Below are 18198 nucleotides of genomic sequence, written 5' to 3'. Positions count from 1 at the left end.
GCCAAACCCCACCCCGAGCCCCAGCTTGCGCCGGGGCACCCCGGTCCCCCACGGCTTTGCCGACCGAGCCATGCCAGGGTGCCATCAGGGCGGGAAGATCCTGGGGGTGGGAGCTGGGGGGTGCGAGGCCATCGCAGGCTCGGGGGGCTCCTTCTTGCCCCCGTGCCATGCCATTCCTGCCCTCATCCTCTTCCACAACCCCTGTCCTTGCTGGGCTGCTGGGCAAAGAAGCAAAGGGAGAGGCTTCCCCTCATCTAGGACACGAATTCTGTCTGTTCTCAGACCTCTGGGACGCAGCCCCACTGGCAGAAATTCCATCACAACCGGGACCCTCTCTCCCCTTGGAGCTCCCCCTTGAAGTTGGGGGGGTCTTCTTGGGAAAAGGTGCCTTTCCCCCTGCCCAAGCTGGTGAAGGGTCTGCCCTGCCTGCGCTACCTGGTGCTCTGGTCCTTTGGGCTTGGGAGCGGCGCGGTTCCGTCCTCCGGGCAACACCACCGTGATTATTTATTGCAGCAATAAAGTTTGGAGGAGCAACAGGTGATGCTGAGGTTCTGCCTTCCCGGGGACTGCCCCGCAGCACGAATGCACCGAGGGGATGTGGGGGGTCAAGGGAGGGGGCCTGCCCTGTCCCCCACGGTCACGCCGTGCCCTGGCCTGGCAATAACGCCCATCCCAGCCCTGCCGCCACGCGGGGTTGGGTTCCCTGGGGCCGATGGAGCCACCACGAGGTGTCAGCAGACCCCATGGCCTCCCGGCACGGTTCCCTGGGGCCGATGGAGCCACCACGAGGTGTCAGCAGACACCGTGGCCTCCCGGCACCCCACGGGGGCCCCGCAGCACCCCAAGCCACTGCCTGGGGCGCAGGGTGTGGGTGCTGCTGCCGCACGTCCTGGGGAACCCTCTCCGTGTCCCCACGCGGGGTCCCGAGCAGCCTGGCACTATACGGCCCCGCACGCGCCAACCCCGGGGCGGCTCAAGGAACCCCAGTTCCCGTGAGCATCTTGGTGTGTTTTACGTCCCCCACCCGGGACGGGGATGGGGAAAAGCTCCACGGCCCCGTGTGTGCCGGGACACCCTGGGCTGGAGGGGCTCGGCGGGGAGGGTGCTGCAGCCGGGCTCCTGACACCCACGGTGTTGGCAACTGGCCCGAGCTGGCAGTTCCGGCGCCTGCCGGGGATTTTCCACTGGGAGAGGACTTGGCCTCAGGCCTATGAGCATGGTGGTGGACCCCCATGACCCCCACTCCCACAGCAGGGGGGGGGTGTCAGCAGCTTGGAGCAGGGACCCCCATCTCCTTCCAGCCAATCCCCCTTTGCTGACCCCGCTCCTTCCCTCCCCGATGCCGGAGCATCGCTGGCTCCTGCCCGTCCCCCTGCCCGTGCAGTCCACCTTCCCCCGCCCTGCAGCACTGGGGTCCTGGTCAAACTGGGGGTGTCTCCGTGGGAGACGGCGCAGCGGGGCAGGGCTGCGGCTGAGTCACGGTGGAGGAATCCCTCTTGGGCGAGGGCAGGGCTCGTGACTCACGCCCTGGTTTATGGGGTGAGCGGGGCTCGGCTGGGCGCTGTCACATGGGATCCCAGCGACCCGACGGGTTCCGGGGTAAAGTCTTGGGCTCTCCCCAGAAAGGACCCTCAGGGTGAGGGGCAACCAGCCCCCGCCATCTCATTTCTAGACGCAAATCGGCTGCAGCACATGGAAACAATTCAGGATGTCCCTCCCCTGGTGCACGCTCCCCCTCAGCACCCGGGCATCCGGGCTGGGGCTCTGAACACCCCAGAGCTCCCTGGAGCAAACAGGGGTGCATGGGGAAGTGGGAGGGGGGGCACGGGAGGGGCTGCTGCAGGGCCCCGGCGTGTCGGAGGCAGCGTTGCACGGGTGTCTGCTGGGAGGGCCCCCGCGCTTGGCAGCTGCACCCTTGGGTGCTCCTGGAAAGCCCTGGGGGCACTTTGCAGGGCACCATACGGCAGGCGGGGAGGGAGGGGTAGGCTGCGGGGCCATGGAGCAGGGATGGGGCTGCCAGGCTCTGCAGCTGGCCCCGATTTAGGGAGCTCAAACCCACGGTCCTGTCCTCGTGCTCCTGGCAGGATCAGCTCCGGGCGGCAGCTGCTAACTCAGCCCTGCCAGTGCACCCGCCTCGAGGGCCCCACGTGCTGCAAGATTTGCAAGATTCCAGAAAATGCCCCAAATATGTTCCCCCATGGTCCTCTCCAGCTGCCGCATCTCTGGGAGGGGGAAGACATGTTTCCCCCGCAGTCACCAAAGGTTGAAGGGTTGGCTGACTGCGAGACGCTCAAGGCCAGGCCACCTTGGGTTTCTCCAGATGAGGATTTAAATTTACTCTGGCTGCCTTCTCCAAACCAAACAGGATCCTGTGGATGGGTGACAAGGCAAATGTTTGCAGATTAAAACGGTGCCCTCATGCTCCCCTGGAAGCAGCCCCCTGCCAGGGTGGCCACCACCCTGGAACAAGCGCTGGCCTCTGTCACTGCCACCTTCCCCGTGTGCTCCGGGCCAGGAGGGTGACAAGTGCCCTGAGCTGAAGGAGCTGCCCAGCTTCGTGGCAGTGAGCGTGAGGACACCCAGGACCGAGCCCCACCAGCATCCTCACGTCTCTCCCCACCACTGGGGACGAGGTGGGGGTCGGGGAAGGGCTTGCCCCTCCCTGAAACAGGTTGCCCCCATCTGCCGAAACCACCCGTTGTGGTTGGTGCCTGCCTGTGCTGTGGCCAGCGAGCGCTGTCCTTGACCCCGCTGATGCTCTGTGCCAGGAACAACTGGACGAGCTCTGGGTGCTGCTGAAGGACCTGGAGGACAAGGACAACGCGATGGGCTTCAAGGAGTACGTGCTCCTCCTGGCCTGCCTCCGCGGGTTCTGCAGTGACCTGTGCACTGGGCCTCATGGTTCTTCCAGCTGGCATCGAGCCCCAGCCTGTGGCTCGAATAAAAAGGCTGTCACCTCCCCAGCCCCACTCATACTGGGGTCACTGGGATGGCAGCACTTACTCTGGGGAGACTGGGGCCACCCAGAGAGCGAGGTGGTGGTGTGGGGGACAGTACAGTGGTGGCTTAGGTGGGGATGTGAGCTGGTGACCAGCTTTCTCGGGGATGCCCCAGCCCTTCCCAGTCCCTGTGCCCATCCCTTGGCTTGTCCCAGTCTCTCCCAGTAGGGCTGACCGCTCCTCCCAACAGCACCCAAACCCACCCACCTCTCCCACTAATGGAATCACACAGTTCGTTAGGCAAAAATGAGGCGCGGGCGAAACTGCCTGCATGGAGCTGCTGGGAAAGCCTGGAGGCGAGGGGCTGCGCGGGGCGCGCTGGGCAGTGCCACCCCGCCTGGGCTATAAATGCCCATCGCGCCCCGGCTGCAGCACCCCGGCTCCTCGCTGCTGCCTCATCCGCGCCGATCCCGGTGAGTCTCCCCTCCCTTTCCTCGCTCATGGCCTGTTGCGCAGCTTTGCTCCCCGGCTGCAACTCACCCAGCAGTGGCTGCGCGCGCCGGGGGTGCAGCTGCCCCTCTGCAGCATCCCGGACCAATATGGGCAGGTTGAGGGGGGGGGACGGACCCCCGTTGCCTGCCCTGAGCCTGTCCCTGGTGCTCTGCCCCCCAGGCGAGCAGGAGGCTGGCGATGGCGTGTCCCCTGGAGCAGGCGCTGGCCGTGATGGTGACCACCTTCCACAAATACTCGGGGAAGGAAGGGGACAAGTTCAAGCTCAGCAAAGCGGAGCTCAAGGAGCTGCTGAGCAACGAGCTGCCCATCTTTGGGAGCGTAAGTGGCTGGGGGGGCCGGGGGGCTCATCCCTTTTGCACCCTTCGGAGGCGTTCAGGCGCGGGCGGGAGGTGTTGTAGGAGCAGGAACAAAACCAGCCTTGGGTTTTTCCACCTGGCACGGTGCAAACCGCGTTGACTTGAGGTGGTGTCTGCATTTCCCCAATGCGTGGACGATGGAGGGGCCCACACGTGACACGGTGAGACCTCGCGCTCCCGGGGTGAGGAGTGGGAGGGATGAGGCCAGCAGGACCCAAGCTGGAGCATGCTCAGGCCGAAAGGAAACTTGGCTTCCTTAAACCCACAGAAATATTTTGATTGGCAAAGAAGATCATGTTCCCCTTTCAATTTTTTAAAAATCCTTTTTTTTAACCCCTGCTTCCCCTTCTGGCTTGTGTTTTAAACTGGGAGGAGGGAAGAGATTATTTTTCGCCAAATTTTTCCGGGATCGAGAGGCATGTTTGCCGTAGCTGGGCCAGCATCCCCCAGATCAAGGGTAAGTCACCTGCGTTTCTAAAGGCCACCTCCTCCCACAGACAGAGAGAAAAGCCTCCTTCAAAGCAGTGGGAGGGAAGCCCAGGCTTTTTACATCCTTCCTTGAGAGCAGCAGGGCTGGACGGGGAAACACCTCACCCATCCGTGCACCCCAAACCCTCTTACCCCCCTCGTGCTCTCCCCGCTCGTAGAAACAAATGGATGAAGGGGAGTTCAAGAGGCTCATGAACGACCTGGACCACAACAAGGACAGCGAGGTGGACTTTAAGGAGTACGTCTGCTTCCTGGCCTGCATCACCATGGGCTTCAACGAGTTCTTCAAGGACGGCCCCGCCAAGCAGCCCCGCAAGAAGTGACCCCCGCGGCCCACAGCATCACCGCGGGGCTTTCAATAAAAGCTTTTCCAAAGCCTTGGGTGTGCACCAGCAGGGTTTTGTGCGCCAAAGGTTAGCGGGCAGCTGGGTGACTCATGCCTTCCTCCAGCTCTCTGGGATTTTCCACGGTTCGACTCAGCCCCGGGAGACATTTTTTTGGAAAAGGCTGAGCAAAACAGCTCAGCGCCGCCTCCGAGTAACTCACTCGGACATTCCCCCCCCTCAAACGGTCCTTGCTGGCTCGGGGAGAGCTTCAGTGCGTGTTTAGCTCAAAACAAACGCACTTCCCTGTGCCCAGCTTGGTTTGTAGGTTGGCAGGAGCTGCCCTGGGTGATGAATTGGATTTGGGGAAGGGAAAGTTGATCTGGAAGAACCAGACAGCGAGGTGCAGGGTCTGTCCACAGCACAAAAGCGAGAGCGTGTCCCCAGTTCCCGCAGAGGTCGGCTGGAGGAGACCCCTGGCCCCGCCGGGATGTGGATGAGCCCATGCTGGGGGACTGGGAGAAGGTCAACCTGAGCCCCCCGGGTTTTACCACGGAGCTGTGGGGCTGCAGACAAACCACCGTTTCCTGAGCACGTCAGCCTGTGGCACTGCCTGGGGAAACACAGGGCCTGCCCGTCCCCCCCCACCCCGTCATGTCCCCGCAGCTGCAGCGGCTCCTGGCAGGTCTGGGCTGGTTTGCTGAAGGTGCTGCAGCTGCTCTCCAGCTTTCCCCAGAGGCCCCAAACCACTGGAGAAACCGCCCCGCATTCAAAAACCCCCTCACGAAGTCTCTGCATCTTTGCGTAGCAAAGCAGACCCCTGGCAGAGCCAGTCCCTGAACCCCAAAGTCCTCCCTGAGCCCCCAAATCCTTCCGACACCTCCCCAGCAGCTCCAGACTTCGCTCTTCCCCTTCCCAGGGTCTTTATAAAGAGCCCCCAGGAGCTTCTGGCCCCCTCCCAATAATTTACACCACTTTACACTTGCTAACGGAGAGATGAGGTTTGCGCTTGGGGAGGGGGGTTTATTTTGCCGAAACAGTCCCGAAACAAACGTGTTTAAGGTGTTCGATGAGGTTTTGCGTCCCACTGGGCATCGGAGGAAACTGGAGCCAGCAGTGGGGCTTCACCCCCGTGGTTTTTTCATTCTGGTTTCCGCAGCAGCAGGTGCCTTTGTCCTGAGGGGGCTCAGCCAAGCTCGGGGACATTCGGGGTATTTGTCAGCCCTTTCACCATGGCGAAGAGCCAGCGCGTCCCACGGCAGGGAGCTGCAAACTGCCGGCTTCTGGCTTTCCCCTGCAGCTCCCTGACACGTGCCCGGGACATGCAGATTCCAATTTAGTGCTCCGTTACACAACGGGGCGTTGTGACGCACTGCCCTCGCAGTTAGGAAACAGAAATGGCTGGCAGTCGAGTTAAAAACAGAAAAAAAAAAACAAAAACAAAACAGAACAAAAAAAACCCCAACAACAAACCCTCACCCAAACTCAAACTCCAGCATAAAAACAAAGCTGTGGACAAACCCCGCTCGGGTTCGTGCGGCTCCAGACATCCCCGGGGATGCTGCCAAAACCACCCTGCGGGGACATCTCGCCCCGCACCGTCCTGGGGCGATGTGCCCACCACGGCCCTTGCTTCATCCCTTGTCCCGAGGGATTCTCCTCGACCAGGTGGTCCCCGTCCAGCCCCGGGGGCACATTTTGCTCTTTCTAACCCAAACCAGCCCCCTTGGAACACGGGACAGGATGGTTTGGGGGGGGGAGAGCAGGGCTGCTCCCAGGGTTTCCTCTCCTCCTGTGCCAACCAATGTCCAGGCAGGCGCTGGATCAGCGTTGGTGCCTTCCCACCCGGGTAGCGAGGGAGGTGTCCCAGGCGGGGCTATAAATGCCGTGGCCTGACGCCGGCTCGCCTCCCGCCCTGCCCGTCCCTCGGCTGTTCCCTTGGAGCTGTCGGTGAGTTGTATTTTTCCTACCGTACTCTGTTCCCCCTCATCCTGCCCGCCCTCCAGATGCCCTCCAGATGTTGCCGATGGCGCAGCTGCCCCATCCCGCAGTGGGGTCTCCCCGACGGAGGTTTTCCCCTGGGGTGTTGAGCGTGATGCTCCCACCGCAGCCAGCCAAGCTCGAGGGCTGCATTTCACCTCCGAGAGCTGGAGAAGCACGTGTGCCCCTTCCCCGTCTGGCTCGGGCAGGAGGGGGCTGCTGCCTCCCCCCATTTTTTCCCCTCCGGCGTGGCTTTTTTGGAGGTTACTCAGTACTGGGGCAAACCGGCACCGCCCAGCCTGGCTGCTAGCGGGAGGGTGAAATTAGGGAGGAAACGGTGATGCATCCCAGTGCGTGCCCGGGAGTGGGGCACCGGAGCAGCCTGTACAGGTTGGGGAGCTGGGGGAGACTGTTGCCCCCCGCTCCAGCATGGATGGGGGTGTCTGGGGATGCTGAACTCTGCTCTCACCTGCTTGTGCTGTCAGTACCTCCAGGCTTGCTGGTGTCCCCCATGGCGTGTCCCCTGGAGCAGGCGCTGGCCGTGATGGTCGCCACCTTCCACAAGTACTCGGGGAAGGAGGGGGACAAATACAAGCTCAGTAAGCAGGAGCTCAAGGACCTGCTCATGAAGGAGCTGCCCAGCTTCAGCGTAAGTGTGGGGCAGGGGGTGCCACGTCCCACGGGCGATGCTGGCACTCAGGGATGTGGCCCTTGATGCAACAACCCCCCCCCCTCATTTTAACCCCTCTCTTGTCCCTGGGCAGAGACAAACCAGCGAGGCCAGTTTACAGCAGCTCATGCGCAACCTGGACAGCAACAGCGACAGCGAGGTGGATTTCCAAGAGTACGTGACCTTCCTGGCCTGCATGGCCATGATGTGCAACGACTTCTTCCAGGACTGCCCCGACAAGATGCCACGCAAGAAGTGAGCGTGGGGGCCCCGGGCCGCACCGCTGCCCCCATGACCCTCCTGCTGTCTTCCCGATGTTCTTTCAATAAACGTTGTTTTCAACAAAATCCTCTGCCTGCTTTGTCACGGGGGTTTCTTGCCCCAGCAACGGGGGTGCTGTCACGTCGTGGGGGGGCCAGGGGGGAAATCCTCCTTTCCCATCCGTGTGAGCGTTGCAGGTATCGGATGAGGAGCCAGACCGAGGGCTCTTCCGAGCTGGAGTTTGCTGCGTTTGCGGCACGGCCACGGCGTTCCCTGAGCCCTCGGAAACCGCCCGCGGGGCCGAATCCCGCCGGCCACGCTGGTGTGAGTCAGCAGCAGGCCCTGCCCGGCAGCACCGCACCCTGCGCCCCGATAACGGCTTCGTGGCCGTGCAAGGCGAGGCAGGAGCTTGTGCAGGGACTAACGCCTCCGACCGGGGCTGTGCTAACAGTGACGGGCGAACAAATCTTTTTTTTATCAACCGTAATTATTAAGCTCACACGGGGTCAGCGTCTGTCCCCCCACCTGCTGCCCTTAGGGGCCTCGGGAAGTCACCCGGGACCCTTGTCCCTTCCCACCCCAAGCAAATCCCCGGGGAGCGGGGTTTCGGCAGCGTTCCTGCTCGGGGAGGGGTTGTGGCGTGCAGAGGACTGACTTCCCTGCGCCGCCAGCGTGGGAGGACTCAGCCCGTGGCTACAAACGCGAGGAGCCACGCAGCCGCAGCGCCCAGACCCTGCCTGGCTCACGCCTCCGAGTCTCCATTTCCACCCCCTGATCCCCTTTTTCCCCCCACTGAACAGCTGGAGCCAACCCGGGCTTGCGTGCCGGGCTCCAGATGTGCAGCATGCCCCTTCCAGATGTGGGTGTCCACCCCCCCCACCCCGCTGGGAGCCAGCTCGGGGCTGCTTCCAGAGACAACCGGCCAGCGGAGATGCCACAAAGGCTTCTCTTCATCCAGCTCCGGTTTTGGGCCCCCCCCTTGCCAGATGCCCCCTCCGCCAGCCCCGGGGCTCCATGTGGAGGCAACTGGGAGCCACATTTGGGCTGCGTCCGTGAGTCACCCTGCAGTCACCAGCCCCCGGTGGTTCAACACCCCAGAGTGGCACAACGCTGGGGGTGTGGGGCAGCCCCCTGCCCGCCCCGGGGCCGGATTCTGGAGGGGCTTTGTCCCCCCCCTGGGCCCTGCTGGCACCAGAGCGGGCTGGAGGGCTGCAGAGCATCCGCCGGGGCGGAGAGGGAGCGATGCCCTGGGTGCTCCCTGCTCCTTACCCCACAGCTGGATCAGCTCCCGGCCGCTTGCTGAGCTCCCCTCTGCCCCCGCGCTGCCCACAGCTGTGACGGGGACCAGACCTGGACCACAACAAAGATGAGGGAGGGAATTTTAGGAGTATGGTGTATCCTAAAAGGGGTTTATCCCCCTTCCCGAGGCCGCTGGCCGTGATCTGCAGCAACTCTCTGTAGGAATACAAAATGTAGAGCTGGGCCAGCCGTTGGGACAAGGGGGCCCAGGGGCTTTTGGGGTCCTTTTGTAAAGTTTTTTTGTAATGTCCTGTTGTAAAGCGTTGTTGCTGTGTTTCTGGTCATTTTTGAACTTAAATAAACCTTAAATAAATTAAAACCTCATGGATGGCGCTGTTTTGGCTCTTGCATAGGGGTTGGGTGGGACGTGGCCAAGGGCTGCACCCAGTGCTCATGTCCCCGCAGATGGATCCTGTTGGGTGCTGGTGATGCTCTAGCCAGGGACTCCCACTCAGGCACCGCACCCCCGGCTTTGCAAGGGCTGGTTTGGCAGGAGACGGGGGTTGAAGCTCATCCTCCCGCTCCCCTTAAATGGAGAATGTAGGGGCTGTTCCCCAAACCCCAGCTTCTGAGATCCAGCACTCACCCCAACATCAATATTAGGTAAAAAAAAAAACTCACCCGTCCCTCCAGGCTCAGTGAAACACCCGAGAACGTGGCCGCACCGCACTCATATCGCAGAGGCTGGCGAAAGGGACCTCCCCCCGCGCACCCTTGGCCCTTTTTGTGAATATTTGAAGCTGACATGACGTGCAGGCATCCCACCCCGCCTGCATCCATCGACACTGCCCTGCCACCACCCCCTCAGGGCTGTACAGGCTCCATCCCTGTGGCACCAACGCTCCCAGCCCCGTGGCTGCAGTTGACCACGGAGCAGGTACCAACACCCCACAGCGGCTCTTGCACTGGAACGTGGCCTGTCGTGGCCCGGTCCGTGCTGTGGCATGTGGGCACGTGGCTTCCGTGGCAGGCTGGGCAACAAATGACAGTGTGAAGACCCACGGTGCGTTCCTGTGTCCCTCCTTGCCAGCCTCGCGGTGCATGTGTGTCTCCTCCCACCTCCCCACGTGGCACAGACACGCCCTTTCACACCTCCCAAAGCGTGTCCCGTCACGCCTTGCTGACGGTGCACCCGTGTCCCGTCGATCAACCCTGCGTGGCTCCCCTTCCTGAGGAGGACGCGCCCATCTCCATCACACAACCTGTCCCTTTGTTCCCCTCTTTTGCAATTTTGGCTTTTTCTGGCACCGGTTCCTCGTGCTCCTAGATGAGCAGACTGACAGGGGGATGTTTCGCCACTGCCGTCCTTCCCATCTCCTTGAAGCCTTAATGACCAGCACGGGTTTTTTGCTGTGCCGGTCCCACCAAGCATGGATTTGGGGTGAAGGGCTTGGGGCTCCTCGCCAGCCCCCCTCAGGCTGGCTTTCCCCCAAGACACGACGGGTTGAGCAGCCCGTACCAGGCACTGGGAACATCAGGGGATCTCTCGCGCGTGGCAGCACCCAGCCGGTGCCGGGAATGGGCAGCAGTTGCCAATGTCCTCGGTTCTCATCAGGCAGAAATTACAGCTGCTGGGAAATGCCACCTCCTGAGACTGGCTGGCAGGTTTCCGGCACTCTGGCGTGCCCAGATTTGTAATGTCTTTCTTGGCTCCCAAATAGCTGCTAGGAAATGATTCAGGGCTAATGTTGTTCATGATTTTTTTGGGGGGGGTGTGTGTGTGACAGGTGGGTGGGATGCGTTGGCCATCCCCCAGCACCTGTGCAGCAGCGTGCTGGGGGCAGAGACCGCACCTCCAGCCAAATCCAACAGTGTCGGGGCAGATACAGGAGTGATGAACCACATTTCCCACTGGGGAAAAAAACCAGCATCATCCTACTGGAGACCCTCACCCAGCACCTGCTTATGTGATCTGGAAAAAAAATTCCTCTTTCATCCTCTCTGCAAAGACCCTCAAACTTTACAGGAACTTCTCAGCTCCTGGGAAAGACCCTGCTCCATCACTGACCCACAGTGCTGGTTCCCTGAAAATGTCTCTTTTGGTGTTTCCTTGTTTTGCCTTAACGAGTTTGGGGCGTCCCCTCCCTCATTAAGAGTGGGAGCAGTCAGTTCCTGGAAGCCAGGTAAGAAATTGCCGCCTGGGCGTGCTGTGTAGCCTTGCCCAATTCCTGGGGTTATTGCCCCGAAGGAAATTTGAGGGTGTCACAAATCATAGCTCAGGGAGACTATAAAAGAGACCTCACCTCCACGGCGCCGTCACTGCTCCTGCCCGCTCCTCTCCTCCCGAGCCCCATCGTCTGCAGAAGTCAGCCCCAGCACTGCTCGTGGGTAAGTAGGTCCTTGTCAAACGGCGAGTCCAGGCTTCGTGCTGCTGGAAGTGTCACCGGGATGAGCCTGACCCCCCTCCCTCGGGCAGCTGGAGCCCACCTGGGGCTCCCGGAGGAGAAGACAGTCCTTCTCCTCCAATAGGCTTTAACCTTTTTGCTGCTTGTCCTCTCCTAGCGAGATGAAAACCGACCTGGAGCTCGCCTTGGAGTGCGTCATCAACATCTACCACCAGTACGCCATCAAGAACCCCATAGATGACTACCTGAGCAAGGACGAGTTCTCGCAGCTGCTGAAGGAGAACGCCAAGCCCTTCATCTCCAACACGGTGCCGGTAAGAACCGAGCTTGGCCCAGCTCTCCTAACACTGGCGAGAGCTCGCAGGAGCGGCAGCCTTCTCGAGGTGTGGGAGTGGCTGAGAGGCTCCCAAAGGGGAGGGAGTTTGTTTTTTTTTCCTAGGATTTCCCTGAAACCATGCATTCCTCGCGGGGTGAGCCTCTTGCCGTAGCTGCGGGCTGGCAGGTGACCCCTAAACCCCGCTGCGCTTCAGGCTGACTCTTTTTCACGTTTTTTTTTTTTCCTGCTGCAGCCTAACACATCCATTGATGATTTCATAAACACACTCTACACCAGAGCAGACGGGAACCATGATGGTCGCCTGAAGTTCACCGAGTTCCTGACCACACTGAATCTTCTAGTCATTGATGCTCACAACAGGTCCCACAAGCATCCACATGCTGGTCACGGCCACGACCACGGCCACGACCACGGCCATGACCACGGCCATGACCACGGCCACGACCACGGCCACGACCACGGCCACGGTCCCCGCAAATGAAGCGGTTTCCAGGGTAATTTTGCCCACGGGATCGTGCTCTTCCAGCACCATCATCCCTTCTGTTTGTCCACGAGCACAAACCTGTAACCAAAGCTTTGTCGTCTGCTTCTGCCTATGGCCCTGAAAATAAAATTTCTTTAAGCACCGAATGCATCTGTATTGTGTCCTGTTGTCTCCAGGGAGGATGCAACGTGGCTGGGGAGGGGGTAAACACAGATTGAACTGGAGGAGCAGTGGGAAAGGGAGGGCAGGAGGGGGGAACCCTGCTCCCTGCAGAGCGGGGAGCCAGGACAACAGCGCTGCCGGGTCCCAGCTGAGCAGCGCAGGCTGGGGGAGCTCCCAAACCTGGAGTGTGTCGGATCCCGGCACACTCCCGCTGCCTTCCCCAGTCTCCTCGGGTTCCCTGCGCAGGGTGGGTGGCCCCAGCACCCTTCGCCTCAGCAGACAGCGGGGTGCGGAGCGCTCCATCACGCTGCCGAGGTTCCCAGGTGGGGGCAGCCAGTGGTTGCACGAGAGCGTCCTCAGCCCCGGTTGTTCCAGTCCCTCTTTGCACCAGCTCCAGGACATGCCCGGGGTGCGGCACAGCCGAGGGGCTGCTTCCCCAGGTGACTGCCAAGACCCAGCTCCAGACCTGGGGGTGCAGCATCCTGGGGGTGCGTGCAATGCTTTTGCAACCCGCAAAGCATCCAGCGCTTATCTTGCAAGCCCCGACACAGCGCAGGATGAGGCTGAGGGGCTCTGGAAAGCTGGTGTTAACTCTACGCGATAAAGTTGAGTGGTTTTGCTAGCGTGGGGCAACAACCTGACGGGTCACAGCATATTTGCAATCCACCGCAGGCTCCCGGGGAACAGATACCTGAGCAGGAAAAAGCTCCTGTATCCGCCAGTGACTGTGCGCTGAGTGGAAAACCCCCAGGCTCAGGACACCCCAACATTCCTGATATCGGCTGAAACCAGAATTGCGTCCCACATGAAACCAAGCTGCGGAAGGAAGCGTGGGGCTATTATTTGCACTCGATGACACAGCCGATCACTCTGGCTCCAGTTTTGCCATCGGGGAGCAGCCCTCGCCCCCCAGAAACAGACATTATCCACTGTCCTGCACGCGGGTGTCAGTTGGGCGTCACCATCCTTGCGGGGTTGGGCATCCCGGGCTGCCTCCGCTGCATATTTTAGGGAACACGTCCGGGAAAGACGGGAATTCAGAGGCCACAGGTGTGTCCTCACGGGGACTGTACAAGCGCACAGGGCAAACCCCAGGTTTGGCCCACGCTTTGCAAGGCCAGCAAGGGGAATGAGGATGTCCTTTTGGATTGTCAGTCACTAATGAGTAGAGCAGGAAAACAAAACCAAAAAAAAAATGAGTCAGGGATACCAGAATAAAACTCATGCAACAGTTCTTGATACTGCCCTCGGGACACGCGAGAAGCATCCTCAAACAGGAATGGTTACCCTTTTGTTTTTCTACGCTCTTCCTGGAATCTAGCGTCTTATTTTTATATTTCGATAATCTCTTCGTTCTTCTAGTACCTGTTCTGCTAACGCAAGATGGGTGGCACGGAGGTGACAGTTGCAAAACACTTGCTAGTTAATGCTCCAACCAGTAAAGACGTTGATCTCAATTTTTTTTTTCCTCCGTGTTTTACGCCCCGTTTCCTCCATGAAGTTTCTGGAGCAAGAGGAAAAGTCTGGTGTGAAAATAGGAAACAGTGGAAAAGAGTGTGGAAAACAATTTATTAAAAGGCAGATGCTGCCTTCATCTTTACTAGTGTCCAACCGGTTCAGATAGTAGAAGCACATTAAAAAACAACCAAGGAACAAATTTATCTCTGAAACAACCCAATTTTTTTGTTTTTCTTTTTTTTTTCTACACTGGCACGAGGGCGTGCAAAATTTTCAGCGCGCCGCAAAACTTGCAAAGTTTGGTCAAGTCCTGCCGAGACAGTTGTGCCCTTTACGCTCACGTTGAGGCGTGGCGGGACGTCTAGTGTTTTTCCCATTCTTTGCCCCGCACACGAGCGGCTCAGCCCCGTCGGAGGTGACGGTGGGGTGGAAGAACAACATTTCCAAAGCCCGGTGGGTGCAACCAGGAACTATGTGCAGAAGTATGAGGCCGGGAGGGGTTCAGAAGTTCCCACCTTGCAATTTCCAGGTGCTGGAAATGCTAACTCAAGCTGTTGCTTGCAGCAGGTGTGTCACCATCTCTGATGAAAGAGGATCTCAGGCATCTATAAAAGGGCTACCCAGGCTCTCGGATCACTTCAACAGACCCATCCGCTGCAAACCCTCCTTGGAGAAAAGGGTAAGTAACCCTGCAACGCTACTCGCAGGAAATTAGATGAGGGAGGAATTATTTTGAAGATGCCATGCCTGTTTTATTCTAGGGTGATGCTTTCTACTTGGTTTTGTCTACAAAAAGACCCGCATAATTTAATGGCATTTCTGTGCCGTCTTTAGCGGAGGTGAAACTGTTTGCACTGGCAAGGAGAGAGCCCTTTGGGGGTGTCACGGTGGCACCCAGCAGAGACCAGGGTCTCCGTGCTCAGTGTCTGAGGTGAAAAAGGTTTGCAGCCCAAAGAGGAGGGAGATTCATGGATGGAGGAGGAGGTCAGGCAGAGGCTGCCACGGAGCCTGTCCCTGAACCGTGCTCCCTGCCTTGAAGTCATCCTTGCTGTCAGCGGGTAGGCAGAGATAACGCAGCTACAAGCCTGATGGGTTTGTCTGACTTGCCTGACAAATGCCTCCAGGTCAGTAAGAAGCAGCTGCTTCGTGGGTGAAGCTAAAACGGGAGGCAGTTGGGTGATGCTGTAAAACTGCGGTGTTCCTAAAACCACTCATTACCTGCTCAGCGCCGAGGAGCTGCCGACTGCCCCTGGGCACGCTGGGCACTGCTCAGCCCCGGCGAGATAAGTCTTCTGGTGCAGAGCTGCTGTAGGCTGGGGAGGTGCAGCTCAAGCCCCTTGGGGTGCCTGGCTGAGGGCCAAGGGCATGAGGCGCCTGATTTTTGATGCATCTCACGGCTTTGAGGTTTCCCCACGCAGTTTCTGCATTACCTCAAGAGCTCAGCCATGTCTGCAAGGACCCACACCGCAACCGCCCATCCCGAGACTCGGCAGTTCCCCGGAAACTGCACCCTGGAGATGGCCCTGAAAACCATTGTGGATGTCTACCACCGTTACAGCATCCGGGAGGGCAAGCTCGACCTCCTCAACTTCAACGACTTCAAGACGCTGCTGACTGAGCAGGCACCGACCTTCCTGCAAGCTTGCGTGAGTGCCTCAGGAGCTGTGCTGTGCTCCCCGGAGGGATGCTCTCCTTGGGGGGGCTGGGGCCAGGGGGGGGGGGGAATGTGCCTGAGGTTGCCCCTAGGTATGGTCCCGGGGGAATGGGGTGCAGTCCCCGCTCCGGCTGTGGTCCACGGAGTGTGTGTCTGTGCTCAGACCACGCGCTGCGAGGCCACGTGTGCTCCATCCCTCCTGCCACTCCCCAGAGGCGCTTGAGACAAGACTCTGCCTATCTGGGATTTTAACTAGGGGCTAACTGCGAGGGTCGCAGTGATCCTGCGGCTTCCAAACATCTCCCAGGGGATACAGGAATAAAACCCACTCGGTTTCCACCAGTGGGTGTGCAGCCTAGGGACGGGGCGGGCTAACACATGTCCTGTCCCCCGATTTCAGGGCAGGTACCACCCCGAATACTTGAAGAAGATCTTCAAAGAGACAGACTTAAATAAGGACAAAGAGCTGACTTTCGAGGAGTTCACCATCGTCTTGGCTAAGGTGACCGATGATGCCCATCGCATCATCCACAAGGACGACCGCTGTACGCCAGACAAGGATTGAGTCTCGGCGCACGACCCGTGAAATTCTCAGAAAGGTCGCTTGTAGGAGTTGAGCTCTGGCTGCTCTCTGGCTGCTTGAATCCCTCGTGCTTGTGAGACAATAAAGCATCCCTCGCAGTTCACTGAGTCCTTCCTATCTCAGCACTCCCCTTCGCATCCGCCTCCTGGATGGGATGGGGAGGGTGGCCACCTGCGGTCCTGTTGGAGCTGGGGGGTAGGGGCTTGCCTAAACGAAGCGCCCCAAAACCCTGTGAAGGTAGAGACTTAGGATCGGGATGTGAATGGGCGAGAGCTGTGTTGCTCAGTGGCTAATCCAAGCCACAAAGGCTGGGTTTACGGGTTAGGAGGGTATTAATGACCACAAGACCAGTTCAGAAACACCGCCCGAGCTCTGCAAGGGTTTTAACCATCAGCTGCAGCATATAGTCGTTGTATTAAAGGTTTTTCTCCTGGCAGAGGAAGTTTTCTGTAGAGATGGGGAGAGCAGAGCCAGCCTAGCTTGGGGAAAATCCTCCTGTTCTGCCCATCCTCACCCGGCTTTTTCCCCTTTTCCCCATGCCAAGGGCATCGTCGGGATGCAGAATCACCCGTGGGCAGGAAAAATGCATTAATGCCCATGACAACAGCAGTTCGCAACAAAACACAGCCTTTACCGCGAGAACAAGCCAGGGTGCTCTTAGGAAAAAAAAAAATATATACACAGAAGTTACTATCTGTATATATAACTTCTAGTCCGTGGGAAATTCTGAGATTTGAAATTTTCTCCCTAAATCCCAGTGAATTCTCAAGTCTCAGAGTTTTCCCACACAGACAAGTCACCCAGAGTGCTCCCTCCTAACCCCGCTGAATCACTTGCTACCCAGCCAAGATGGAACGCCCGGATCGTTTCCATCTCAGAGTTTTCCACCAGCAAAAATATTCTCACCAAAACCCCTGACGAGCTCCAGCAGGGCACAAGCATCTTGTACTTGACCGAGCCGTCTGGGAGATGTCTTGCAGCACCGACAAACCTTTCCTGGGTACTAAACACACCGTAAGCCAGCTCTTTCCTTCACTGGAGGCTCAGGTACAACGGCCACATGGGCCTGAGCAAGCAGCTGCCCCGGCACGAGCAAGAACAACACTTTGCACGCTGCAGCACAGGCAGGAAGGGCAAGTGCAATGGCCAGCTCCCGCCCTGCAACCTGCCAGAGCTCCAGGAGGGCTTGGAGAGGGTCCAGCACCCTACAGCTCTTAGGCCATGCCCAGCTCTCGGCACCCTTTGGGCTGGACCAAGGCGGTGCCTCCTAGGCAGCTGAGTTTGTAGCTGGTCGATGTGGCTGAGACATGCTTTTTGGCTCGAGCTAAAGGACTGGGAAATCTTTTCCCCCTGCAGCTCTAAGGTGGGAAAACCTCCAGGCTGCCCCAGGTCCCGTGGTGGCTGCTCATGCCAGGTCGCAGCTAGAGCATCGCTGGTGGGGTTAACACCCAAGGGTGCTCAGGTGCCAGGGCTCAGGGTGCATCCCCTGCCTTCCCCAAGCTAAAACCACGCCTAGCAACCACGACATATGTCCTATGCTGATCCTGGGCTAAAACCTGCTGTGAAACATGACAAACCACATCGTGGCAAACCCTGCCGTGCCCTCTTCCTGCATCAGCCAGCCCCTTGCCTGTAAATGTGGATTTTGAAAGAGTTTTGCAACCCTTGTCAAGCACGGGGTGCCCTGCCAGCGCTCAGGCCCTCCGAGCACAACCAACCCCAGTCACCTCGAAGCAGATTTTTTTGCTTGCCCTGGCTACCAGGCTGCTTGTGAGCCACCTGTTTCCCGCTCCTTCGCCTCCGCAGCTCCAGCAAGCAGATGTTTGCTCAACCCCGGTGGCCTTGGGGCCAGGATTGCAGCTTGCTGCGGCCACTTTGGCGTGGCTTACGGGCACGGCTGGACAAGGAGCCTCCCCCTGCAAGGAGAGCCGCAGAGCCAGGCAGAAAAGTAGTGCTAAGACATGTTTTGGTGACCCTGAGCAATACCCAGGCTCCCTGGTCACCTTAGTGACTACATCGGCGTTAAAAAAAAAAACCCAGATACCTGGGGGTCTCATTCCTGCTGCCTGGTGGGCACATCCGAGGGTGTAGCCACCACCCCTCTTTCAGAAACTGCTGGCCCACCCACACCCTGTAACCCGTCCTTGCTCTTCCCCACCTCCAGCGTGATAAAATGACCAAAAATACGGTTTCCTGAAATCGCTACAAAATTCTGCAACTGAGCGGATGGTCCCTGACACGCCTGTTGTGAAACGCCCCGGCCCTTCTCCAGCTGCTGTTTGGGGCATCAAAGCCTTCGTGTTGTGAAATGCAGGGCACAGACGCACCCCCCCCCCCCCCCCCCC

At 59.2% G+C, this 18198-nt stretch overlaps 3 protein-coding genes across 3 annotated transcripts; all 3 read left to right on the top strand.

Moving 5' to 3' along the window:
* Positions 1-3629: 3629 nt before the first annotated feature.
* LOC113488674 (protein S100-A4-like) lies at positions 3630-4622 on the top strand. The gene is made up of 2 exons (XM_026863959.1): positions 3630-3770; positions 4456-4622. The coding sequence occupies exons 1-2, from the start codon at positions 3630-3632 to the stop codon at positions 4618-4620; spliced, it is 306 nt and encodes a 101-aa protein (XP_026719760.1). The 3' UTR covers positions 4621-4622.
* A 1837-nt stretch (positions 4623-6459) lies between these two features.
* LOC113488673 (protein S100-A4-like) lies at positions 6460-7623 on the top strand. Its single transcript, XM_026863958.1, has 3 exons — positions 6460-6570; positions 7095-7249; positions 7365-7623. The coding sequence occupies exons 2-3, from the start codon at positions 7112-7114 to the stop codon at positions 7527-7529; spliced, it is 303 nt and encodes a 100-aa protein (XP_026719759.1). The 5' UTR covers positions 6460-6570; positions 7095-7111; the 3' UTR covers positions 7530-7623.
* Positions 7624-11063: 3440 nt separating this feature from the next.
* On the top strand, positions 11064-11993 carry LOC113488636 (protein S100-A9-like). The gene is made up of 3 exons (XM_026863916.1): positions 11064-11158; positions 11333-11489; positions 11745-11993. The coding sequence occupies exons 2-3, from the start codon at positions 11337-11339 to the stop codon at positions 11991-11993; spliced, it is 402 nt and encodes a 133-aa protein (XP_026719717.1). The 5' UTR covers positions 11064-11158; positions 11333-11336.
* The last annotated feature ends 6205 nt before the right edge of the window (positions 11994-18198 follow it).

This window comes from Athene cunicularia (assembly GCF_003259725.1).
Source record: "Athene cunicularia isolate RWA chromosome 25 unlocalized genomic scaffold, athCun1 chr25_part1, whole genome shotgun sequence".
Taxonomy (NCBI): Eukaryota; Metazoa; Chordata; class Aves; order Strigiformes; family Strigidae; genus Athene; species Athene cunicularia.
The sequence above is the reverse complement of the archived record's forward strand: the minus strand, read 5'-3'. Positions and strand labels throughout refer to the sequence as shown.